At 42.2% G+C, this 26,984-nt stretch overlaps 1 protein-coding gene across 2 annotated transcripts in view; it reads right to left on the bottom strand.

Annotated features, from left to right (window-relative positions):
• The window catches only part of bicc1 (BicC family RNA binding protein 1), a 103,785-nt gene that overhangs the window by 43,787 nt on the left and 33,014 nt on the right, over positions 1 to 26,984 (bottom strand). For both annotated transcript variants that reach the window (XM_079851682.1, XM_079851683.1), the window contains exon 3: positions 22,537 to 22,606. In XM_079851682.1, coding sequence (XP_079707808.1) covers positions 22,537 to 22,606 — 70 coding nt within the window. The remainder of the gene's footprint in view (positions 1 to 22,536; positions 22,607 to 26,984) is intronic.

The raw sequence follows: 26,984 nt of genomic DNA, 5'->3' as shown, positions 1-26,984 counted from the left end.
AAAGGCCAAGGGAACTTTATCAGGATGCATAGTATCCTGGATCCATGAAGTAACTGGCCTTTAAAAATAAAAATCTGCCTGCCTCTATGGGAATTTAACATAGGGGTGTCCAAACTTATGCACCCTGTATTTTAAGGAAGAACATTTATTTATTTACGATACATTATTCATTCACAAAGAAAATTGGTGTCCTTAAAGGTTGGATTTTTCCTATTTTTTTTAAATTAAGGCATTAAGTTCAATTTTCAAAAGATGATTTTTTATTCCTCTTTTTAGTCAACTTTAGCATGGGTGTCTAAACTTATGCATAGCACTGTATATATTATACTTTACAAAAACAATAAATTACAACCTTATGATAAATAAAATATTGTAAAAAAAAAATTCCATTTGTATTTAGTATTTTGATTTTCAAAAACTGTTAATATATTCTATACAGTAATTATAAAACTTTTTAAAATGTTATGTTTGTAATTTTGGAAATGGATCTTTACTGTTCCCAATTAGACATTTAAAAGGCATTTTAGGCTCATTTTGAGCACACAGTATGCGCTTTCCTCAAATAAAATGGAATTGTGCAAGTGAAATTGTGAAACTGATTTTTGTATTATTATTTATTCATATCAGGGTGTACTGAATGCGCTTTTAAATGGTCACCAATGAAGAAAGACTTGCCACCATAACTGTGTAGTTCCATTATCCACCAGCAGAGGCTAACTAGCAAAACCCATTGTAGAAAGTTCTTTCACATGGCTTGCTCACACCTTTTTGACTACAGCGTTTAAATATAGCTCCATCTAATATAGCTGCTTACACACACCTCCATTCACAGCTGGCTTTGATAAGCAGCACACTGCACTGATTGTGGTGAGCAACATCTGTAGAAACACATTCCTCTGAGAGTCTAAATCAGTTATTTCAAGCAGCGGGAATGTGAAAAAGCGGAAAAATCAAACAACCAACAAGCTGCATACCAAATCAGTTCATTACAATTATGATTCATCATTCTGAATCTTGTGGAAAGAATCTGTTTGACTGCTAATGGCTATAGTGATAAAGCATGTAGTTTGGTGATCCTTGGGTTTTTAAAGTTTGAATATAGCTGGGGAAGTTGAGTTTAAGAGAGAAATGTCTTTTCAGAGAGTTATTTATCCACACAGGGGGTGGCGTGAGCTAAATAGAGCATGCTGTTTTGGAGGCCGCAGCGTTTTATGGGCTGCTTGGAAATGCCCATGGTGGATTGTGTCATGTGGACTGTTGCACTGCTGCCACTGTGAGTGAAAACAGCAGTAAAAAAATATAGCAAAAGGTGTTTTGCCAATTGCAGTTAGTGCTAAAAAGATGTTTAGGAGAATGTGCATCTACATCGTGAGAACCATGTTAGTTAAAAAATATTATAAGCCGATGTTCACATTAGGGCTGGGATGTATGATGGTGTATAACATGTGACAACGATTCATCAAATGTTATGCTATACCTTGTATACATTATTTAAGAATTCACAAACAATCTTTCAACCACACAGTATCGGTATTTCAGTGTTACAAATATTCATATAATCACAGAAGTACTGGGATAACACTTTATATGAACACTGATGTTCGGATATAAACACTGATGTCTACAGAAGCGATCAAAATAGAGTAAATCACCATTTGAAAGTAACATGGCTCTTCAAATAACGATTGTATCGATATATATTTATATATTTCAGATGAGGTGTCAACTGAACAGACTTAAAATGCTCAATGCACAGTCACTAATGGATTTGGTATTGATGTACCACTAGGTGTCACACTCAAAGGCTTTGTGTGTTGCTTTAAACTTTAAGGTGGTCTAAGGAGGAAAGTATCCTCACAGAGATGTTCACCAGTTATTCCAAGATAAATAATGTCCTTGCGTCCTTGTTTTAAAGGTTCGGCAAAATATATGTGCAATAAATCGCCTCCATTTCTTAGCTTTAAAATATGCGTTCTCATGCGCTTCATAAGTCACATGATTTAGCACATCTGGAGGCACGACATCTTGCACAACAAACAGCGCAAAAATATGCGAATCTACTGCTGTGTGCACGAACAGATGTTCGTGAGCTAACAAAAACAAAATGCACTCACGCACCCTGGCTCAATTCACAGCCCGGTTCACATGAAAGAAAGAAATTATGAAAGAAATTAATTACGGAGGCTAACAATTCTTTCCACTTTATCTGACTTAAACGGAGCTCTTAGGTCACACAGGCGTTTTTGCATGGAGGAAAAGCAGGAAGCTGCTCTGTTTTTCTACTACATACTTTGGATTGCAGCACCACCATGAACAGTGAGATGAGGCGGCAGCAATGGAGACGTGATAACATCTTCTCATGTGAGGGCTGCAACCAAAGAAGGCTTGATGATTATATTGAGACCTTGATGGAGAGGCAGAAGCTTTCCTGTGGCCCTCCAAACAGAGATGAGGCCTCCCGAGTGGCTCTGGATGTTTATTGCTGTTTGTGCTCCAATAAAAGTCACAGAGAGAACATACACGTGCGCTGTACATGCTTTGCCTTGTTATGTAGCAGAACACTGCTGTGTGCTCAGTGCTTCATTAAGAGCTCAAACAGACATAGGCGAAGGAGACTGAATCAGTTTTTATATTGGTGGGAAATATCACTACTTAGGGCACTAAAGGAAAACAATTATTATTGTGGAAGGATTGAACAATTTTGACTTTATGCAATATTTTCAGCCAAAAGAATTAATAAACATTTAATATTTCATTTAATTTCATGTTATTTTACCAGTTAAGCCCAAAGTATAGACCTTTTGTAGCCCCACCCCTTTTCAGCTTGTCTTCCGGTTTGTATTTCCACAGCATGAAGGTAAGATCTCACGAACTTATGAATGAACCCCTAGTTTTAAATGTCTACTGACATTTTATGACATCCGCTTCAAACATTACAATGCTCATGATAACTTTTCGTCAACTCTACAAGAAGTAAATCCACTTCAGCACCTATTTACTCTTCGACAGCGATGCCATAGAAATGAGCTACCGCCAAAACTGAAGTTCAAACACAAAATTCTAAAGAATTTTGTTTCTCTGTTGCATAAATAAATAAATCATTTATTTTTATTTAATTTCATTACATGCATGTGAAATAGCAACGCTAATGTATGAGCTCTAATTTCTCACTGCATTATTTGATCAGTTTATTGCAGTAACTCTAAATTAGTAGGAGTGTAACGATACCCTCATGTCAAGATTCGATACATATCACGATTCTGAACTCACGATACGGTATTATTGAGATACTCCAAGACATATATTAACTCATAAACTCATATTAAAATGTTAAATTTGATATTACATTGGGTGTGGAAATGAATAGGCCTGGACTTGGTGCTGGTAACCCAATCTGCACAGGACAATAGAGACACTAGAATAAAAATATTCATGATTCTGAAGCAGAAAACAGAATTATTTTAGACGAATATGCTTGCACTGTCACTGACTATAATAATAATAATAATAATAATAACCTTTATTTTCTATAGCGCCTTTAAATGTACATCTCAAAGCGCTGTACAGAAACAATTAAAACAACAAAAATACAGCACACATAGAGACATAATACACTGTAAAATAAACATAAAAGACAATAAATCAATTAAAAGCAAACCTAAAAAAATGAGTTTTAAGCTGTGATTTGAAAATACCAAAAGATTTAGCTTGCCTAATCTCAATCGGTAGAGAATTCCAAAGTTTTGGAGCTAATGAAGAAAAAGCCCTGTCTCCCATTGATTTTAAACGAGTTGAGGGAACAGTTAAAAGACCAGATTCCGAAGAACGAAGATCACGTTTTGGAGTATATGGAGTTAAAAGCTCGGTCAAGTATTGAGGTGCTAAACCATGCAGATATATTTAAAATAATGTAGGCCACTTTTTACTGGTAACATAAGATATTTGGCATTATCAGGACCCACAAATATTCCCCCATTGCATTGTTATACATTATATTCAACATATAGCAGTTTAATGTAGCACTGACACTAAAACTCTGTAAACTTGAATTTTTTCACACACAGTAATTTTCATTTTGGGTGAACTATACAAGTCAAGTCAAGTCAAGTCATCTTCATTTATACAGCGCTTTTAACAATTTATACACAATACAGATTGTCACTATCCACTATACATATGGATGCATTTTTGTATTGTGATATATTGTGACACGATATATTGTTACACCCCTATAAATAAGTGATACATTTATGGAACTTTTTATAGAATTTGTTTTGCATCAACTATAAAATCCTGTTGGAGCCCTAAAATTCCAACACCCCTCACATCTGTTGTTATGGAAACGTTTCATTTGCTCCTCACACTGTAACAAAGTCATACTGGGAAGAAATTTATTTCTTGGGATCAAGAGGGCGAGTCCATTGTATCCAAAATCTGCCGACAAAAGAGTCAAAGATGTTCATTTGAAGGAAGGAACCTTAAATCCCCTCTCCGTCCACTGTGAGAGCATACTGGGCAGCGCACGCCAGCAGCCTAGCAGCTCTCCATGGAGACGAGGGCCCAGTCTGATGCAACAGAGCACTGGACAGGGTGATACTGGAAGAACGGAGCGCTCTGGACTGTTTTTACAGCTGCTGCCCCCCTTTAAGAGCAGGCCAGTGGGAGTTCTGTTCTCCTGTCCTCCTATAAATCTCTCCATACAGCAGCCTGAGATTTATTCAGCGCTCCAAGTTGGATTTGCCAAGACGGCTAGGAGTGAGGGTGAGTCAGAAATGTCAGCCAGGTTCTGGGTCTTTGAATGTGAGAAGATGGCACGGTCCGGGCAGAGGGAACTCCAGCAAAGCGCTGTTTAAAAGTCTATGTTTGACACAAGTTTTGCTATTTTTAAGGCATTTAAAAAAAAAAAAAAAAAAAATTAAAGGGATAGTTCACCCAAAAAAAAAAAAAAAAATTCTATCATCATTTACTCACCATCATGTTGTTCCAAACCATTATGAGTTTCTTTCTTCTGTTCAACTAAAAAGAAGATATTTTGAAGAATGTTTGTCACCAGACAGTTGACGGTAGCCATTGACTTCAATAGTCAGAAAAAAATGAATACTATGGAAGTCATTTGAAACTTTGACTAGTACGATCACAGCGAAACTTTAAAATCTGCATTGTCGCTGCCGCTGACCCAGAGAGAGAAGTCATGTTTAGGTATGAAACAGCTTCACAAACGCTTTCACAGCTTTCAGCCACACGGTATCATTATTTCTGTGTTTCAATCATTCAAATGATCACAGAAGTACTGGGATAAAAGTGTATAGTTCGGATATAAACACTGATGTCTACGTTAGTGATCAAAACAGTCACTTTTTAACTTAAAGCTTCAAATAAAGATCGTATCAATTACATCGTTACACCAGTAGATGGCAATGTAAGTCACATGATAATGACAACATGACAAATGTAATGCGTCCAGATTACATTCATACTACACACATTCAGGGCCGTCGCTAGAGGAAAGTAAGGTGGGGATGATTTTCGGGGCCACCGGCTTTCGGATTTCAACCAAGGAGGGCCCACAGCAACAACTTGCAATGGGGCCCGGAAACCATAGCTAGCTACAGCCCTGCACACATTCATACTATATCGAACATACTTTTTAGTGGTTGTGAAGTAATTACATATTCAAAATAAGTACCTACCCAAGAAAGTATGTTATTTCGGACACAACCATGTACTTGTCATTGAATCATTCATTCAAGACATTCGCTCAAAAACGTCTCGGTTACGTATGTAACCCTCGTTCCCTGAGTAGGGAACGGAGACGTTACGTCGGATGACGACGAATGGGGTTTCGCTTAGAAATCCTATCATCTTCGAGTATTAAAACACGAGCCAATGGCAAAGAAATGCCATGGGTCTGCGGAATTTGCATAGCGTAACTCCGCCCCACCCTGGGGGTATATAAGGAAGTCGCTGGCAAGATGCAGATATGTCTTCGCTGAGGAGCCGAGACTGAACTCAGGCGTTCCAGCGGTACAGCGGAAGTGGCAGGGAGACGTAACGTCTCCGTTCCCTACTCAGGGAACGAGGGTTACATACGTAACCGAGACGTTCCCTTTCGTTGTCACTCCGAGTTACGTCGGATGACGACGAATGGGGTTCCCGTATAATCACGCCACCTCTCGACTGTCTTCCAGTGCCCTGCGTAAGTCTGAGCTCCCTGTCGTGAGACTAGCACGGACGAAGGAGTCCTACTTAACACAGGAATACCAAGGTACACTGGGAAGCATATCCAGTGGAAATATGCAATCATGCCCAACCCGAAGGGGGGGACTTGGAATACACATATGACCCCGAAGGGCTGCATACGGAGTAACACTGGGGTGTCCAGCCGCAGGTGGAATATTTCAACCCCAGGGGAGGCAAGGTGGCTTGCCAAGGGAAAGACACCTGCTCAAAGAGGCTTACAGTGGAATACACATGTGGGGGTCGCCCGAAGGGAACCATGCACATGGTGGCACCTAGCCAAGCGCGAAAGCTGCCCGTGGCATAACTCTGGCGTTGACGTCATCAGTGCTGGAGGAGACTCAGGGCTTATGAGGCTCACCTGAGGAATATCGCACGTATCCCGTCCGTGGAGAGGAATGGCGAGCAAGCGAAGACACCTGAGCAGAATCTAGTACCGGCTAGTTGAAGCGAGTACATGAGAAGAAACTGGCTCTACTCGGAGATTGTAAAATCTCGCAAATGTGTTAGGTGTCGCCCAGCCTGCAGCTCTGCAGATGTCTGTTAGCGAGGCGCCATGCGCTAGAGCCCAAGAGGATGCCACACTCCGAGTGGAGTGGGCCGTCACACCAAGGGGGCACGGTCGACCTTGCTGCTGGTAAGCCAAAGCAATGGCGTCCACTATCCAGTGAGACAACCTTTGTTTGGAGAGAGCCTTTCCCTTCAGCTTCCCACCATGACAGACAAAGAGCTGGTCTGAGGTCCTGAAACACTGCGTTCTGTCTACGTAAGCACGAAGGGCGCGTACTGGACAGAGCAGTGCCAAGGCTGGGTCTGCCTCCTCCAAGGGCAGCGCTTGCAGGTTCACTACCTGATCTCGAAAGGGTGTGGTAGGAACCTTGGGCACATATCCAAGCCGGGGTCTCAGGATCACGTGAGAGTTAGCCGGCCCGAATTCCAGGCACGCTTCGTCAACCGAAAATGCCTGCAGGTCCCCTACCCTCTTGATGGAGGCCAATGCAACCAGGAGCGCTGTCTTCATTGACAGGAACTTAAGCTCCACTGATTGCAAAGGCTCAAATGGAGCCCTCTGCAGGGCAGTCAGAACCACTGCGAGGTCCCAAGAGGGTACGAGGGGAGGGCGAGGAGGATTTAGTCTCCTCGCTCCCCTCAGGAACCTGATGATCAGGTCATGCTTCCCCAGAGACTTACCTTCAACTGCATCGTGATGTGCGGCAATGGCGGCAACATACACCTTCAGGGTGGAGGGAGACAGCCTTCGCTCCAACCCTTCTTGCAGGAAGGAAAGCACGACACTGATCGGGCATTTCGTGGGTTCTTGCTGTTTGGAAGAACACCAGTTGACGAAGAGGTTCCACTTCAACGCATAGGCATGTCTCGTGGACGATGCTCTAGCGGAAGTGATGGTAGCCACCACCGCTGGTGGTAGGGTACTCAAACCTGCCTCGTCCCGTCCAGAAGCCACACGTGGAGGTTCCAAAGACCGGGACGAGGGTGCCAAAGGGTGCCCCGTCCCTGAGAAAGGAGGTCCTTCCTCAGAGGAATTGGCCAGGGAGGTGCTGTCGCAAGGAGTATGAGTTCTGAGAACCAGGTGTGGCTGGGCCAGTATGGGGCAACCAATATAACCTGCTCCTTGTCCTCCCTGATCTTGCGCAGGGTCCGCGCAAGAAGGCTCACTGGGGGAAACGCATACTTGCGTAGGCCCCTCGGCCAGCTGTGCGCCAGTGCATCCGTGCCGAGCGTGCCCTCGGTCAGGGAATAAAACAGGTCGCAATGGGACGAGTCGTGGGAGGCAAACAGGTCTACCTGTGCGTCGCCGAACTGATCCCAAATCAGCTGAACCGACCGGGGATGGAGTCGCCATTCTCCAGCGAGAGGCTGAACTCGAGACAGCTCGTCGGCCGCCTGGTTCAGGTGTCCCGGGATATAAATGGCTCGAAGCGACCTCAGATGCTTCTGACTCCATATAAGGAGGTGGCGGGCGAGTTGCGACATACGGCGGGAGCGTAGACCACCTTGATGGTTGATGTACGCTACTGTCGCGGTATTGTCTGATCGGACTAGTACGTGCTGACCCCTGAGCAACGCATGGAAACGGTGCAGGGCGAGACGTACAGCCAGCAACTCGAGGCAATTGACATGCCAAAGGCGCTGGGGTCCTGTCCAGGAGCCCGCGGCAGCATGACCATTGCACATGGCGCCCCAGCCCGTGGTGGAGGCATCTGTTGTGACAACAACATGCCGGGAAACTCGTTCCAGGGGCACTCCGGCCCGTAGAAAGCTGAGGTTCGACCACGGGGTGAAGGTCTGACGGCAGGCCGGAGTCACTGGGACCCGGAGCTTGCCGTGTTGCCATGCCCACCTCGGGACTCGATCGCGAAGCCAAAGCTGAAGCGGTCTCATATGAAGCAATCCGAGCGGCGTTACTGCGGCTGCGGATGCCATATGCCCCAGGAGCCTCTGAAATAATTTCAGTGGAACCGCACTCTTGCCCTCGATTTGGCGAAGACAAGTCAGCAGTGACTGCGCGCGCTCGCTCGTAAGCTGCGCGCACATGGCGACCGAGTCGATCTCCATACCGAGAAAAGAGATCCTCTGCACTGGGCAGAGTTTGCTCTTCTCCCAGTTGACCCGAAGGCCCAGACGAGCTAGGTGCCGGAGCACAAGATCCCTGTGTTCGCAAACCTGGTCTCGAGAGTGAGCTAGGATGAGCCAGTCGTCGAGATAGTTCAGGATGCGAACCCCGTGTTCGCGTAGGGGAACAAGGGCTGCCTCGACGACCTTCGTGAAGACGCGAGGAGACAGGGCTAGCCCGAAAGGGAGAACCGCGTACTGGTATGCCTGCCCCTCGAAAGCAAACCGTAGAAACGGTCTGTGTCGAGGTAAAATGGAGACATGGAAGTAGGCGTCCTTCAGGTCGATCGCTGCAAACCAATCCTGTGGCCGCACACACTCGAAAATGCGTTTGGCCGTGAGCATCTTGAACGGCAGCCTGTGGAGGGAGCGGTTCAGGACGCGCAGGTCCAGGATCGGTCGTAACCCACCCGATTTCTTCGGAACAATGAAGTAAGAGCTGTAGAAGCCGGACCTCATTTCGGCTGGAGGGACAATCTCGATCGCACCCTTCGCCAGTAGGGTGGCGACCTCCGCTCTCATGACAGGGGCATTGCCACCGACCATAGTGAAGCGGACTCCGCTGTAGCGGGGAGGAGATCGCGCGAACTGAATCGCGTAGCCGAGCCTGATGGTTCTCGCGACCCAGCGGGACAATCTGGGAAGCTCTAGCCAGGCCTCCAGAAAGTGCACCAGCGGGGTCATACGAACCACAGACGTTCCGTCGGGGGTGCAGCGAGGCGGAATGACCGGCCCAGGCGTGGGTGGCATAGCGGCCCAGTGCGGGGGCACGGTCATTAGCCGCGTCCTGCCAGAGGAGGCCAGGGGAGGACCAGCGTCCCACAGGGGCGTGCTCTGGCAGGGGTCTGGCGACAGAGGGGGACGAGAGGAGCGTGGCCCGTGGGCGGCGCGTGCTCTCATCCGCACACTCCGTGTGCTCAGAGATGGGGTAGTGAGTTCTTTCTTTAACCATTTTAGGGTGCTGCCCGTCGTGGGACGAGCAGCGGGAATGGGAAAACCAAGGATTCTCCCCCGGCCCTCCACCGGGGGAAGGAGCGGCCCTGCAACCGGCTCCTGAACAGAACTCAACGCCATCTCTGAGCAGCCCGTCTCAGGAGCGCCGCTTAGCCTGGCGTTTAGCGGGGCACGGGGCGGGAGAGGGCTGTGGCGCCTTCCTACGGCTTCCTCTCCGACGCGACCCGGAAGCAGCGGACTGCTGGGGCCGATCGGGAGGGGGGGGAACCGTAGGAGGGCGCCCTCGGCGGCGAGCGGGCTGAGGCACCTGTGCCGACGGCTGCGCCGCCGGAGCAGCGGGCCGCCGGGGCAGGACGTGTTTTAAAGCCTCAGTCTGCTTCTGGGCAGTCGAGAACTGCTGGGCGAAGTCCTCGACTGCACCGCCGAACAGGCCAGCCTGGGATATGGGGGTGTCGAGGAACCGGGTCCGCTCGGCCTCCCGCATATCAGCCAGGTTTAGCCATAGGTGTCGCTCCTGGACCACCGAAGTGGCCATCACCTGACCCAGCGAGCGTGCGGTCACCTTCGTCGCTCGGAGAGCAAGGTCGGTGGCGGCACGCAACTCATCAAAGAGTGCTGGGTCAGACCTCCCCTCGTGCATGTCACGCAACATCTGGGCCTGGTAGACCTGCAGAGTCGCCATGGCATGCAGTGAGGAGGCCGCCAGCCCCGCAGCTCTGTAGGCCTTCGCCACAAGGGTGGAGGAGAACCTACAGGCCTTGGAGGGGTGCTTTGGGTCCCCGCGGGAAGAAGCACTCTGAGGACACAACTGCATCGCAACAGAGCGTTCAACCTGGGGAACCCCAGTGTACCCTTTGGCGGCCGCCTGATCAAGGGGAGGCAAGGCGGAGGCGGTCGCCGAGCGATCACGGGAAGACAATGGTGCCTTCCAGGACCTCGTGACCTCCTCATGCACATCCGGGAAAAAAGGCATTGGGGTTGGCCGCCGACGCGGATCAGCAGCCGCACCCAAAAACCAATCGTCCAGCCGCGAACGAACCGGCCCAGGTGGCGGGGACCACTCAAGACCGATCGCCGCGGCTGCCCGGGAAAGCATGGCCGTCATCTCGGGATCAGACTCGGACAATGCTGGGACACCCGAGGGTGGCAGCACAGCCGAATCCTCACTTCCCGAGGACTCCTGCCCACCTTGTGATGCAGCGATCGACATTGAGTCTTCCTCTGGAGCGCCGAATGAAACTCGCGGCAAGTCAGAGGACTGTACAGCGGTTTCCACGCGGACACTCGCGGGTTGCACGGGAACAGAGGGAAGTGTGGAGCGTGGAATAGTCGGCGCTTTGTTCCACACTGTAACCCTCAGATCACCCTGGCCGCCAGCCGAAGTACCAGCCCTCTCGGGACCAGTAGATCGGGGTGCGGATGAGGGGACTCTCACATTAAGATCATTGAGTCTCGATCTCAACCGTGCGATGGGCATGTTCCCGCAGTGGGAACATGACTCATCCACAAACGCTGCCTTGGCGTGATCGACACCCAGACACACAAGACAGCGATTGTGCCCATCAGAGTCAGATACAAATAGACCGCAACCAGAAGTGCACGGGCGAGGCATCTTTAAAAAGACGTGCCGCGTGCAAAGCTCTTTTGTGAAAGGAGATTTCTCCGCAGAGTGTTGAAGCGACCAGGGAGAGAACACACAAACTCTGGCAAATCACTGCACAGATCAGCAGGGAATGTGCACTCGCTGGAACTCGCTGTCACACCAACACCTGGAGAGAGGCTCGTCTCGAAGAGATAAAGAGATGAACTCAGGATTTGGCTGTGGAGTGAAGTAGATCAACTTGGCTCCGAAGCGAAAACATATCTGCATCTTGCCAGCGACTTCCTTATATACCCCCAGGGTGGGGCGGAGTTACGCTATGCAAATTCCGCAGACCCATGGCATTTCTTTGCCATTGGCTCGTGTTTTAATACTCGAAGATGATAGGATTTCTAAGCGAAACCCCATTCGTCGTCATCCGACGTAACTCGGAGTGACAACGAAAGGGAACGCTGATTCATTCAGTGATGAAACAAGTCTTTATGAGTCATTGAATCATTCATTCAAATCGATTATTTTTCAAAACAAATATATATATATATATATATTTTTTTAATAATTAATTATTAATTAATATTTTAATATTTCAGTAATATTTCTATTTATTAATAGCAATAATTAAATTAATTAAATAGACTGCAGCAAATAACATTTTGTCAGAACTAGTAGTAAATGACATATTATTACATATTATTTGTATAGTTGTCTATTCAAAATCATGGGAGAATCGTGTTTCAATATTTTAAACAAAGAAATTGTGATTCTTAATTTATCCAGAATATTGTGCTCTATATGATCAACATTATATCTTTTTTTTTTTTTTTATTACATACATTTTTATTTATTTTCATTTGCTCTTTGGTTTCTCAATACATTGTCGGTCTTAGAGTCCTGCAGGGATGACGACAAAACCTGGAAGTCTAATTCGCCACTGGTTCTCTGAAAATGTTCCTATGGGTTTTTATAATAGTTTTTTTGAGTAAAATTTATGAGTAAGATATTGGTCTGTGGTAAACAAGTTATAACTTGAAGATACTTGAATGTTTTTCTCTACAGCATAATTACTGTACATCCATATCGAAAATGCATATTTTATAGCTGCTATGTTTATTTGAAATAAGGTGCTGTATGTTTCAAGTAAATAGATAAGAATGTTCGGGATGTGAGTGTGTGCAGTTTATGTTGTAGAACAAAACGTCCAGTTATTGTCAAGTTTTAATTACATTTCTGTCAAATTACCCTGAGAGAACTGACATTATTTTATTGCTTAAAAGGATAGTTTGAAGAATGATGATAACCAGACAGTTGACAGTAGCCATTGACTTCCATAGTATATATTTGTTTCCTACTAAGAAAGTCAATGGCTACCGTCAACTGTTTGGTTACCCAAATTCTTTTATGTTCAGCAGAAGAAAGAAACTCATACAGGTTTGGAACAAGTTTGAGGGTGAGTAAATGATGTCAAAATTTTCATTTTTGGCCAAACTATCCCTTTAATATCTGAACTGAAAGCAGTTTTTTGTCTTCTATTTAAACTGATTATGTCTTTAATAATATAAAATCACATCAACCTCTAAAGTCAAAAGAGCAGCATTCGCAATCCATGTTATTTTTGTAATATGATGCATTTACAAGGGAACCAGGATATTCATCCAGAAAGAAAATGTAGGCCAAAAGATTGCATCGTGATTACATTGTGAAAAGTGGTTTCTGGGAGACAAAAGGGTTGACAAATAGCAGTGCTTAGTAATGTCAGTCCTAAAGGAGTTTTCAAGAAATATAACAAAGAAAAGCATTTTTTTTCTTTTAGAATAACATGCACAGATGAATCATTCAAAACAAGACCATGAACGTGCATTAACTAAATAAATATTGGCTACATTTTGAATCAATGTTGACTTTAAAAGATCCAGCAACAAAATGTTGCTAAATTTAGAAGAGGACATTTACTGGATACTGCTAAGACACAACAAGAAGACATCATTCTGATTTAATGTCAACATACACACGCAGAAAGAGAACTCTGACAGAGACAAAGTCTTTCAAAGTAAATCAAAGCCAACATTTTTTGTGACAGTGCTGTGTGAGGGTCTGCGGAGTATCAGCCTGAGCTTTACGATGGCAAATGAGTGAAACAGACCGCAAGAGACTTCAGAGACCAAGATGAAAACTCCCTACGTCAGCTCAGACTCTGCAGAAAAGGAATGTGTCCTCAGGAGCCACATAAATATACTGCAAGCTGCATTTCCACTTTTAAAACACAAAGAAAGCACCTCCGGGCCGTTTCTAGTTCTTAGCATTCCAGTTAGGGCCCATCCGAAGGCAATGATGATTGCATTAGTTGTGATGGCTCTTTGGCCAATAGAGGCGAGAGATAATAGCACATAGCTGTGGGTGTTGGTCCCATCCCAAATGATCCAGGGTTCCAGAGACTCTTAGGAGCCTGTAAATGTGTCTGCAAAGTATCTGTCATTATTAAGCAGTCGAGGCCCAGAGATTACTAAGCACTTTCAGCCACCAAGGGACATGCCTAGCATACAGATTCAAATGTTTAATTGTTAGTAAACTTTAATATTTTGGCAGAAACAAAAATATGAATAACTCATATTTAATAACTCAAAAATCAAAATAAATAAAAAATACTTACCTATTATCTGCAGTTTCCAGATGAAATGAACACTATATAGTGGCAGTAAAACACCAACAATTTTCTGTATGTATATAAATTATGATTACAGGGACAGATTATTGATTAATAAAGATTCATCTTTTGTGCAGTCCCTTGCATGATATTTTGTTATGACCTCAAAACACTTTTACCATAGTGCATGATTTGTAAACAAATACATTTTGGCCATTTCATCACAGTCAGCTCAATATGGCTATTCTGCATTGTAAACTTACTCGGTAGCGCACCTGGTACAGCATTGCACTTGCAAAGTTTGAGTGCTCAGGTACCCGTTAAACACGAGTCATGGCACTCGATAAAAGAGATTGAAGACTTGTAGAATCAAGCTAATGTGTTTTTTACCTCACACTTGCTTTTGTTAACCTTATCAGTTAGGTTTAAGGTCAGGATTAATGTAGGTAGTAAGTTATTTTAAAATGTGATGGAGTATTAAACTTTTAGCACTACTCACCAGACCTTTTATTTCTGAACTGCTGTGATACATGCAACAACCAGAGTAATAAAATGTTGCCAGATTCATGTTCATCTGTTTCGAATAAAACCGAACACACTTTTATACCACTCACGAGAAATTTCGCTTCAAAATGTGCAAGAAGAAATGTAATACAATTTTGTAGCCAGACCACATTTTTCCAATAAACCTAGGTTGAAGACAACAGACAGATGTAGATTTCACAAAATTCCATATTTCTCAAACGGCAGGAAAACACATCGGAAATGCAAACACTTCAGTCAATGAGAATGCAACAGAAATATAAACATTCGTCAAGCAAAATGATCGTGGGTGATTTTTCATAATTAAATAATTAATTTAATTCCTTCAATTGATTTGAAATATTTTACTTTTGTTCTTAAAATTATTAACTTTTCTCGATCTCTAGGTCATATCCCAAGACCGTTCAAGCTAGTTATTAAGCATCTCATTAAGAAACCACAACTAGATCCAAATGAATTAGCAAATTGCAGACCTATTTCATATCTTCCATTTATGTCTAAATACTAGAAAACATTGTATCCACTCAATTGTGCTCCTTCTTGCAAAAAAAAAAAAAAAAAAAAAAAGATATCAATGCAAAATTTCAGTCTGGTTTCAGGCCTTATCATAGCACAGAAACTGTGCTTATTAAAATTTCCAATGACTTACTTCTATCTTCTGACCAAGGCTGTATCTCAATGCTAGGTCAACTTGATTGTAATGCTGTGTTCTACACTATAGATCATAAACAATCTTAGATTGACTAAAAAAATTACACTGGTATTCAAGGACAGGCATTAAGGTGGTTCAGATCATATCTATCAGACTGTTACCATTTTTGTTTATTTAAAGATAACATCAGTAAATTACGGAGTGCCGCAAGGATCTGTGTTAGGCCCTCAGCTATTTTCAATATATATCACAACCAGATGAAATCTTTAAATTATCCAAGTTGACAAAGTGTGTTAAAGATATAAAATATTGGATGACCAGTACATTTCTTCTACTAAATTCCAATAAGACTGAGGTATTACTAATTGGAACAAACACCTGTACACAGAATCTCTTAGAATACAATTTGCATTTAGAAGGATGTAATGTTACTACATACTCCACAGAAAAGACCTGGGTGTTATATGACAGCAACTTGTCTTACGAAAAGTAAAGTAAAGTTTTTAAGATTCAACAGGAATGAGGCAATTATAATGGCAAATTGAACATTATGCAATATACTTTGCCTTGATGCACTGGGATGCATCATCAGTGATGTTCCCTGGGGTCCTCGGGTCTTTCAACATCAGACACCCTCTCCCAGGTGACCTGGCCGGGGTTGATCTGGCCTCAACCTGCATCCCAGTAGGAACTGCCTATGGATCAGCCCTCTCCCAAAGCCACCTCTGTAAACTCACAATATGTCTTCCAGCCTTTGCAAGTCTCCACCAGATCTTGGGCTCTGTAAGTTCCAGCATGATCAGCTGTTTTGTGGCCTCAGAGCTAATGATCATGTCTGGCCGGAGAGATACTACATTATTGCAATGTGCGGATGGAACTTCAATTGTATGCCCAGGTCAACTTTCAACAGTCAGTCAGAGGCTGTGTAGAGGAAGCCACAAAGACTTTATGGTGACATGGTGGTTTTGCTAGTATTTATTGCATTAGCTATACTATCAGCAACTGCCTTGAGCACCTGGTTATAGCATCAGTGATAACTGCCTTCCCTTAAGGTCTTTGGGCACCTGCTGAGAAGATGTTCCAATGAGCCTTTCCCTGGACACAGGGAGCAGGAGAGTGCTCTTGCCCCTGACATGGAGGTTTGCTGGAATTGGAAGTGTGCCATACACAGCCTGGACAAGTCAAGTCAAGTCAAGTCACCTTCATTTATATAACGCTTTTAACAATATGAATTCTTTCAAAGCAGCTTTACAGTGATAATAGGAAATTACAGTAACAGAGATTGTTTTGGCTTTACAGCAGCTTTAGGATAAAGTTATTGCCCAGCTAAAGTTAGTTTTGATTGATTGATTCACTTCTGTTGCGAAAATCATTAGTTGTTAACTTAGGGGCCGCTAACACGACACCGTTCTAACAGAACCCTCAATGCGCTCCGGCCGCCCATCAGCACAAAACAGTGCCTGGTGGCTCGAGAACACACTCCCGGAAATAGGTTCCAAGGTGCAAACGATTATCAATTATCTCTGCGCAACTTCTGCGATATGCCTTCCCATTTCATCCTTGCCTTAGCCCCACCACCCTACTAACTCGTTCCTCTTCCACACCTGCTTGAACTTCCTGCTGAATCAGGTGGTGACGATCTCCACTACTCAAGCTCCAGGTAAAACCCAACCACCTATGGAGAAATCCGCTGATCTTCCTCTCTAGAGATGCAACTGTTGACTATGGGACTGCATAGACCAGCAAAGGCCACAAGACTCGTGTTAGAAAGCAATGCTGGTAGATCCAAGCTTGGAATCTGCCAGCCAAGCCTGACTATTCTACCTGGCTAAGCCTTTGTTGGCCTTGTGAATAATAGCAGAGTCTATTAGTGTGGAATTATAGAGCGAAACTCTTAATTGACTTCTCTGTAATAGAGGGAATGCTCATTCCAAATAGTAAAAAGCGGAATTTATCCACCACCTTTCCCTTCTTCAGCACCAGTGATCTTGACTTGAATGGGTTTAAAACTCAAGTGATAAGTTTCTCCAGGCCTTGGAGAATCCATCTGCTTCACAGGACAGATGTTGTTGTAATTTTCAGGTCATCCATGAATGCTCTTATCTGGGGCTGCCATACACCAGACTTTGTCAAGGGACCCCTGCACTCTACCTCGGTTGACTTGACCACCATGTTCATAGCAATAGCGAAAAGAACCACCAAAATAGTGCAACCTGTTATTCCTTTCTCAAGACTATGCCCGCTTGATTTTTCTGAATCTGATGTGACCCTCACCCTGAATTTGCTGTTATAATCCAAGATCAGATCCTTGATCTTACAGGGAACATGGTGACGCTAACGCCTACTCAACTAGACCCTTAAGCATTTGCCAGGTAGAACAACTAGGTTGCCTCGGTTTTCACAGGCTTCTCTGATGACCAGAGTAACTACTCTGATCCAGACACCCTGGAACTCCTGGAATCCTCCTTTCTGCACTGAAGTTTCAATGTAGCTGTTCTTGAGGAGAATGTCAGTCAGTCAGCCTTTGGGAAACAATGCTGAAAAACACCTACCCTTCAATGCTTAATTGATTTGAATTTATGCACTAATGTTTAAACTTGACAGCCCTACTAGCATAAAAACATTGCATATGCTGTAAACAGTGTTATTTCAGTATCACTGAGATACTATTAATGTTTTTGTTTTTTTTTAGTGTTTTTTTTTAATGTATTTACTGGCTTCATTTACATTTTGGTTAAACTTTTAACAATGTTGTTGTGTTTTTGACATTTATTTTTTTTATTCATTTTATTTCAGTTTTTGTCATTTTAGTACATCAAGCTAAACTAAGTTAAAATAAGACAACTAAGAAGTTTCAAAAAGTTTATTAATTAACAAAGAATTTAATTTATTTAATTCATTTTATCTGCAGTAACGAAAATATATATATATATTTTTTTTATGGTTTTGGCTTTAGTTTTTAGTTAAAGTTAACTATAGCAACCCGGACTGTAAAGCAATATTAATCTATGCAGGGAATTGTATGTTCACGTACTTCTTTTTGTCAAAAGCTATTTAAATAAAGTGGATTAGTTTAGGGCCAGAACATTGTTTAATTCAATCCCCTAAACTACAAACATCTCCACTCCTCAACAATCACATACAACCAGTGGATCACTTTCATCGTGCAGCAGAGGTGGACCCAAAGTCAAGGCTGTTGGTTCAATCGCATGCTGTGCTATCGAGCTGACCGGAGCATGTTTTGTTCCAGAGCTGTTGCACAGGATCAACACCTTTTAACTGTTGTAATAAGCTGCAGACAGACTCGCAGGAAACAGCAGGTCCCTGAAGACCACACGAGCTAAGCCGGGCCTGTGCAGTCCACATGTCAGAACCTTGCATGTGTTTTCCATCATTAATTAGCTGAGATGTTTGCTGCATGCCGTCACCAGATAACCGCAAACGATTATGTAACATTTTTGTCAGCGCAAGCAATGCCCCCGGTCGCTCGCCAACATAAACCATGCACAGGAATGTGAATGGCCTTTGACTTGGGCCGTGACCCTGAAAACACATAGTTGGCACACATAAACTTGATCTGATGTTTGTTTGGAATGGCCAAGCTGTTGTTGTCATTGTTTGCATTCCGTCATCTCGATTGCAGCATTAATACACGAACATGACTATTGCCATAAGCTATTAAATCTTTACAGAGAAATGAAACACTTGTATAATTGTGCAACAAACGCTTGATTGACATTATGGCTCAGAAAATATGCAAGTATCAAACATAATGCTCAGCAAAGTTACCCAGCAAGAAAGAATATGTTGCTATGACCTCTATGAAAGAGTGCAGCATTTGTAAAGAATTCTACCCTTACAAAAAAAAAAGTGTTGTGGTAGTACCACGGTACAAATGGTAATATCATGGAACTGCAGTTGCAAGTTCTTGGTTTACCAGTTACTTCCAAGAATACTTCCAAGTCATTCCAAAAAAAATCATAGTAGCATCATGGTGTATGTCAAAACAATGATATTCAGATCCAAAAGACGTAAAGAGAATATTGTGGTACTTTTTGATACTTATTTTGTACTCTCTACAAAAGTTTGGGTTAAGGTCAAGGTCAAGTTTATTTGTAAAGCACATTTAAAAACAAGCGTGGTTGGTCATTTTTTTTTAACATGTTTTTGAAGTCTCACCAGAAAGGCTGAATTAATTTGCTTAAAAATATATATACACTCACCAAAAGGATTATTAGGAACACCTGTTCAATTTCTCATTAATGCAATTATCTAATCAACCAATCACATGGCAGTTGCTTCAATGCATTTAGGGGTGTGGTCCTGGTCAAGACAATCTCCTGAACTCCAAACTGAATGTCAGAATGGGAAAGAAAGGTGATTTAAGCAATTTTGAGCGTGGCATGGTTGTTGGTGCCAGACAGGCCGGTCTGAGTATTTCACAATCTGCTCAGTTACTGGGATTTTCACGCACAACCATTTCTAGAGTTTACAAAGAATGGTGTGAAAAGGGAAAAACATCCAGTAAGCGGCAGTCCTGTGGGTGAAAATGCCTTGTTGATGCTAGAGGTCAGAAGAGAATGGGCCGACGGCCTACCTGAGCATTGTTTCTGACCATGTCCATCCCTTTATGACCACCATGTACCCATCCTCTGATGGCTACTTCCAGCAGGATAATGCACCATGTCACAAAGCTCGAATCATTTCAAATTGGTTTCTTGAACATGACAATGAGTTCACTGTACTAAAATGGCCCCCACAGTCACCAGATCTCAACCCAATAGAGCATCTTTGGGATGTGGTGGAACGGGAGCTTCGTGCCCTGGATGTGCATCCCACAAATCTCCATCAACTGCAAGATGCTATCCTATCAATATGGGCCAACATTTCTAAAGAATGCTTTCAGCACCTTGTTGAATCAATGCCATGTAGAATTAAGGCAGTTCTGAAGGCGAAAGGGGGTCAAACACAGTATTAGTATGGTGTTCCTAATAATCCTTTAGGTGAGTGTATAGTAAAAACAGTAATATTGTGAAATATTATCACAATTTAATATAACAGTTTTCTATTTTAGTATATTTTACAATTTTATTTATTCCTGTGATGGTAAAACTGAATTCCCTTTCAAGGGAACTAGCGCTAAGTTGATTGACGCTGTCTCACATTATTTTGGTAGTTTAACCCATTTTGGTAGTTTAACCCGTTAACCCAATCTAGCAACACTGCTGGCTGTGTACACTGTGAACAGCTTCCATTAGGGACACTCTGCTCCCACCTGGTGCTCTTTGAGGAGGGCGCTCAGTATCGCGTTCCCCATGGCACGGGTCCCGCTGCCGAGACACGGTGGCGATCTACAGTAAACCCTACACACCGGGACGAATATCGGCGCGCGTTATTCGCCAGCGTTTTTCAACGCGTTTTTTGTGTTCACACCCAACCGATTTTCGCTGACGATGAGCCGAGTGAACATGCAAATTCATTCCCTGACATTAGATGGCGCTTAATGTAAAACAGAAATACCCCGGTACACAAGGTGCAATACCACTCCATAACAGTTCTCTTTTATCAAGATTTTTGTAGTCGCTGTCGCGTTTGTCATATAGTTCTTTATGTTCCGACACCAACGAGACCAGCAGCTCTACATTCATATTGCCTTGCAATCTTCTTCGCCGTTACGTATGTGTGCTCGGCAAGACCGTTTTGTGTTTGAGCACCCCCAAGTTGTGTTTTACTGTAACTTCAGAAGCTCCAGACACGTGAGCAAAAGCGCCAATCTCATTGGTCGGATAGTTTTTGACGCAGCGCGTCAAACCAAAAAAACGAACCCGAGGCGTTTTTTTCACGTCGGTGTGCACACTCACATTGGCGCCCTTTGTTTAGTCACGAGGCAGGCCTTTAGTCATGAGGATCGCAAATGGATCTAGTAGAGGGGATAGAGACAGGCCTGGCCTTATCTCTGCCCTCAAGATCCAGTACCTTCTCTCAGGGTTCGGAAGCACACACTGTGGTTTCTTCCACCCTGGGTGAGGCACCGGTGCTACAATTATCTAGATCTGAGGAGTTGGATATTGTAAGCATCGATGCAGGAGATGATGAGGATTCGCCACCTCACTCTCCTGCATTCGAGGAGCTGGTGGAGGTTGGACTAGCACTGTTGCCTGATTAAACATCTAATGGCCAGCTGAGAAGCAGTATATTGAAAAAATATTAAAATTAGCAAATTCACATACATTCTAAGCCATAAACATCTTCAAAACATTTGCTAAATATTTTGACATTAGACAGGGAGCATTCTAAAAACGTATTTCAGATGTAAAAACAATACAAATACGACTTTTACATTTTCTGATGAAAAATGCTTTGTGGTTGCTTTGTTGTTCTGGGTGGTTGCTTACTTTTCCAAGTCAAACGAGTCAAAAATTATAAGTCAGATCACTTATAAAAGCAATTGAGCACTCCTTCTCAAAAAGCCACATGATTTAATCATTCATTTCCACATTCATTTTTCTGTAGCAAAATCATTTATTATTCTGTAGCAGTGGTTCAGGACGAGTTTCATGCCAAAGTTTAATAGGTACAATGCTACAAAGGAAGAACTGACTCGACTCATACACAGTACTAGTGATCACATTTCTGATGATTCCAAAACAAATGAAGCAGCCCGGTGCAAACTCCTCATGAATATCCACTGTAAATATGATAATATTCCAACAAACATATTGTCAAAACAGAGCTGATAAAATGAAGTGCAAGTTGTCCTCTTCTCACGATAAAAACATGCCTAAATCATGATAGCCAAAGCTGAGATACTACTAAAAGGATCCATCTGACCCCGAGGCCAAGATACTGCCAGGAATGATTATGTGAAGATATTTTAAAATGTTGTTGTGTAACCACATTGTTTATGTAGCACTTTGATAGGACAAAGATTCCAGTGAAACAAGAGCAACGAGCAATACTTTTGAATGCTAAACAGTAGGCACATTTCCATTATCTATTCATAATCAGACTGATGGCTCAATCAGATTGAACATCCTTCATATAAACATCTCAATCAATCTGATTGATCTTGACCTGAATCAAATGGGGTGTAAATGTTAAAGTCTGTATGAAATAGAAGTTGCAATAATCTTTTCTTCCCTATTGTGACATGTATAGTACACGTGTATAGTGCATGTACACATACCTAATGAGTGAGTAACAAAAAGACGAGTGTATACAAACACACAACATCTTCAGCAGAGCGTGTCTCAGATGAGGGACACCTGGTCTTACCTTTCTTTGACTTGGCACCAATCTTTAGCTTGGAAGGCCACGCAATCTGAGTATCTGTCTCCTCCATGACCTGTGGGGAAGAAAAGGGTACACACGTTGAAAGGACCATATTCTACAATTTCTTCAGTCAATTCTACTTAAAAGTTTAGTGTTTTTGCACAAAAATAGTCATATTTTGGGTTTATTCACCATTCTCTTCTCTCTCTCTCTCTGACAGGTCAGTTTTGCTACTGTACCTTTAAGAGTTCATATAAATGACTATTAAGTCTAGCTAAAATCAACATAAATGTCATAGGTCATGCTGTTGTTTATTTGGGTGGGCCTGATACTGGTGAGCTGCTGCATACTGAGTAGTTGTTGATATGCAAATGTGGACTATTATGTTAATGTGCTTATGGTTGTCATTTGCACAACTAGGGATGTCAAATATACGTTGGACATTTTTGGGACAATTATTTGTGCAGGGATTGTGAATCTTAGTATGTAACACTACACTACAGTACACTACAAGTCTCTTATGCTCACCAAGGCTACATTTATTTGATCAAATATAGAATATATATAAAATATAAACAGTAATATTGTAAAATATACTTAAAATAACTGTTTTCTATTTGAATATATTTTAAAATGTAATTTATTCCTGTGATGCAAAGCTGAATTTTCTTCAGTTTCACATGATCCTTCAGAATCAATTCTAATATGCTGATTTAGTGCTTTTTATTCCAAACGTTTTGAGTGTTTGAGTATGTATCCATGATTCATACTCCTATTCTATGATACTTGCAAAAAGGTACATCTATATAATTGCATCTTAACTATCATCATCCAACTATTATGATAAAACTGCTGTATGTATAGCACTGTTGTTGGTCTTCCCTTCCTCACCATGGTAACGTAACGGTCAACATCAGAAATTGGGCCAGCCGTGGTAATCCACATTCCAATAAGCTGATGTTGGTCATCTGAATAAAATGTCAAGAGCATGTCTGCTGAATATGTTACTAATGATAAACCACTAATTACTTACAACATCAAAGTAGAGCCAAGAAAAGATAATATTTTCACAGTACTGGACGTGGGAGGAGTTTTTGACCTTTCTTTGAGATTTAGATGACAAGAAAAAGAAAACAACACGCATATACAGGTAATTCATAATCAAAATATTTATCCCTCAACCTTAACAACGCATAATGATGCTTTGGGAATTTTATTTGGACAAATTGAGCAGTAACTCTTTATTTAATTTGGTTTACTATTGAAATACCAGTGCATGTAAGACAGTAAAGGAAAAATGTTAAATATTTCATTTTGGATTAGGTTTTAGGCTTCGGTTCTGCATATCAAATGTGTCTGTGATACATTTAGCTGTCGTTAAATGTATCAACTTGTCCTGTGTGAACGATCCCTGAAGACACTAGGGGACAGATGTTTCATGTCCTTTCAGAAATCATTATAATATGCTGATTTGCTGCTTATAAACATTTATTATGTCGAAAACTGTTGTGCTGCTTAATATTTATTGTGGAAACCATGATACATTTGTAACATTATAAATCCCAATCCCATATCATATGGATTAATTTTATGCGCTTTTCAGAGCATTGAAGTTTTGGTCAGCTACACTTGCATTGAATGGACCTACTACTTTTCGTCTATTGAAGCACTGAAGCATCTTTAAGCATTGAACTTAAAATGGTATGGTATAAAGGAATGTAACAGAATTAGAAATTGAAAATAACTCATGAACACCAAGTCACTTTTTTCTCCAAATAACATCAATCCCCAACATAAAATGGTAAGTAATTTAATCAGTTGAAACCACCCATGTTATGATCCATATCGCTCTGCCACATATGTTGTGCAGTAAGCGTAATGTAATACCACCTAATTAAAATATCTCAAAGTATCTAGAGCAAAAAGTCAAAAATCTCAGGAAACCGAAGATCTATAAATGGAAAACAGAAAAAAAATTACCCCTCCGAATATTTTCAGCATTACAAACGGAGCATGTAAAAGCCCGCAGCCATCTGGAGAAAGCTACGACCTGAACAGGATGCGAGGGCCAGTAAAGTGCTTGTGAAAGTCATTGTGTATATCTAGTGATTTCAGCAGTGGCCGGCACAGTCCTGTAGGGTCATTGATTAAAGTTGCTGTCTGGATAATTACAGCGGTCTTGAGATATTACAGACGACTCTGAGGTGTCTTCCTCAAGTTAAAAGCAAACAAGCTGATGTCACTTCTGGGCAGTAGGCATTTCCCAGGGCTCTTACTAGCAGATGTCTCCTCTGGCTGTGATCCAAAAAGCTAGTGAGCTGCCTCCATAGACAGCATTTGAAGTCATCACAAGCACTCACAAGACTGGTCAAAAGGGTTGGCACTAAACTGCTTTATTATGCCTTCTAAGAAGCCTACTTTTGGCTGAATTCATTGTAAATACAGGTGTCTACCTTTATTTTTGCAAAACTCCAAAAACATATACAATTGACTGTTTCCAGCTAAAATAAGCACTAATGGCAGTAAAACAGCAACAACTTTCTTACCTTTCACAAGGTAAAGGATAAAACCGAACATGCCAGTAGTGCCACTCACTAGACATTTCACTTTAAAAGTGTCATAAAACGTGCAAGCAGCAAACACAATTTGCAGTGAGCAGCATGTATTCTTCATGGAGAAAGTACAGCAAAGCGAAATCAAAGATGATTGACAAAGTGAGAGAAATCATATTTAAAAAATCAAATCATATTTTAACTTATTGCTATTAAAAATTGACTATTTTACCCAGCATTTGTACTTTATACACGATAAGTATCACACTGTTAGCATAGAAACATGCTTGAAATCAGTTTTGATTTGAGAAAATGTGTGAGCAGCGCTGCTTGTATGATGCATAGTTGTTGCCTATGACCTATGTTCAAAAAGAGGTTCCATTTCAGTTTGGATGCTACTTAAAGGGATAGTTCACCCAAAAATGAAAATTAGCCCATGATTTACTCACCCTCAAGTCATCATAGGTGTACATGACATTCTTCTTTCAGACGAATACAATCGGAGTTATATAAAAATGCCCTGGCCCTTCCAAGATTTATAATGGCAGTGATCGGCCGTTTATGTTTTGAAGTCCGTCAAAGCACATCCATCCATGATAAAAGTGCTCCACACGGCTCTGGGGGGGTTAATAAAGGCCTTCTGAAGTGAAGCGATGCGTTCATGTAAGAAAAATATTCAAATTTAAAACTTTATCGACTAAAATGACTAGCTTCCGGCAGACGGCCTACGCAAGTCGACTTACGCCAAAAGAGTACCATTTGACGCTGTATGACGTAGGATGTAGGAGTAGCGTAAGCTTTGACGCCTCTCGCGGTTCAAACAAACAGGGCTGGTAAATGGGTTAGAGTTAGGGTGTGATGTGTACGGCCGTCTGCCGCAAGCTAGTTATTTTAGTCGATAAAGTTTTAAATATGGATATTTTTCTTACAAACGCATCGTTTCACTTCAGAAGGCCTTTATCAACCCCCCCAGAGCCGTGTGGAGCACTTTTATCATGGATGGATGAACTTTGATGGACTTCAAAACAGAAACAGCCATTCACTGCCATTATAAAACCTGGAAGAGCCAGGACATTTTTTTATATAACTCTGATTGTATTTGTCTGAAAGAAGAATGTCATATACTGTACACCTTGGATGGCTTGAGGGTGAGTAAATCATGGGCTAATTTTCATTTTTGGGTGAACTATCCCTTTAAGAAGGCAGCTGACATCAAGTCAGTATGCTTTGGAACAGTGTGTTGAATGCATGGTGTCTCTTTATGTCTCATACTTATCTTTTAAGGTTCTTTATCAATTGCGACTGTGAAGAGTTCTGTTTGCTCTTTGTTATGGACTCACTCAGAGAACTCTGGCTGGCGTCCTACTATCTAACAATGACCCACGTAAATGCTTCTGTGAATGCTGTTTTTGGCAAAGCTGTGCCCGCCTGAAAGACGTTTTCAAACAGACCACACACAGCTCCTGAAAACTTACACAGCCAAAACATTTTACATGTTACTGGACACCACCGTTAACAGGTCTAATGTTCTTACAAATTAAATGGGCTGTTAATTTAACAAGCTCTGAATTCATAGTCAACTCTGGTTGTCCACAGATACTCACAAAGATATTTAGAGCCAAAATACATTTCTGATTTATTCCATGAATTTATACATTTAGATGTGAATTTACAGGCGATGACAAATGTGCAAAGAGCCTAAGCTGTCTTTTAATATGCTAAAATATGAATAAACAGTTCACAGCAACATATTTTAGTAAATAAAAGAATATTAATAAAAGCCTTAATTCAATCTCGTCATGTAAAGTGATTGAGTCCCTTCAGAAAATTTGGACTAAACCACTCCAATCATATGGATTTTTTTACTTAAAAAAAATATATATATATTTTTGAAGGATC

This window comes from Squalius cephalus (assembly GCF_949319135.1).
Source record: "Squalius cephalus genome assembly, chromosome: 19".
In the NCBI taxonomy this organism is placed as follows: domain Eukaryota; kingdom Metazoa; phylum Chordata; class Actinopteri; order Cypriniformes; family Leuciscidae; genus Squalius; species Squalius cephalus.
The sequence above is the reverse complement of the archived record's forward strand: the minus strand, read 5'-3'. Positions and strand labels throughout refer to the sequence as shown.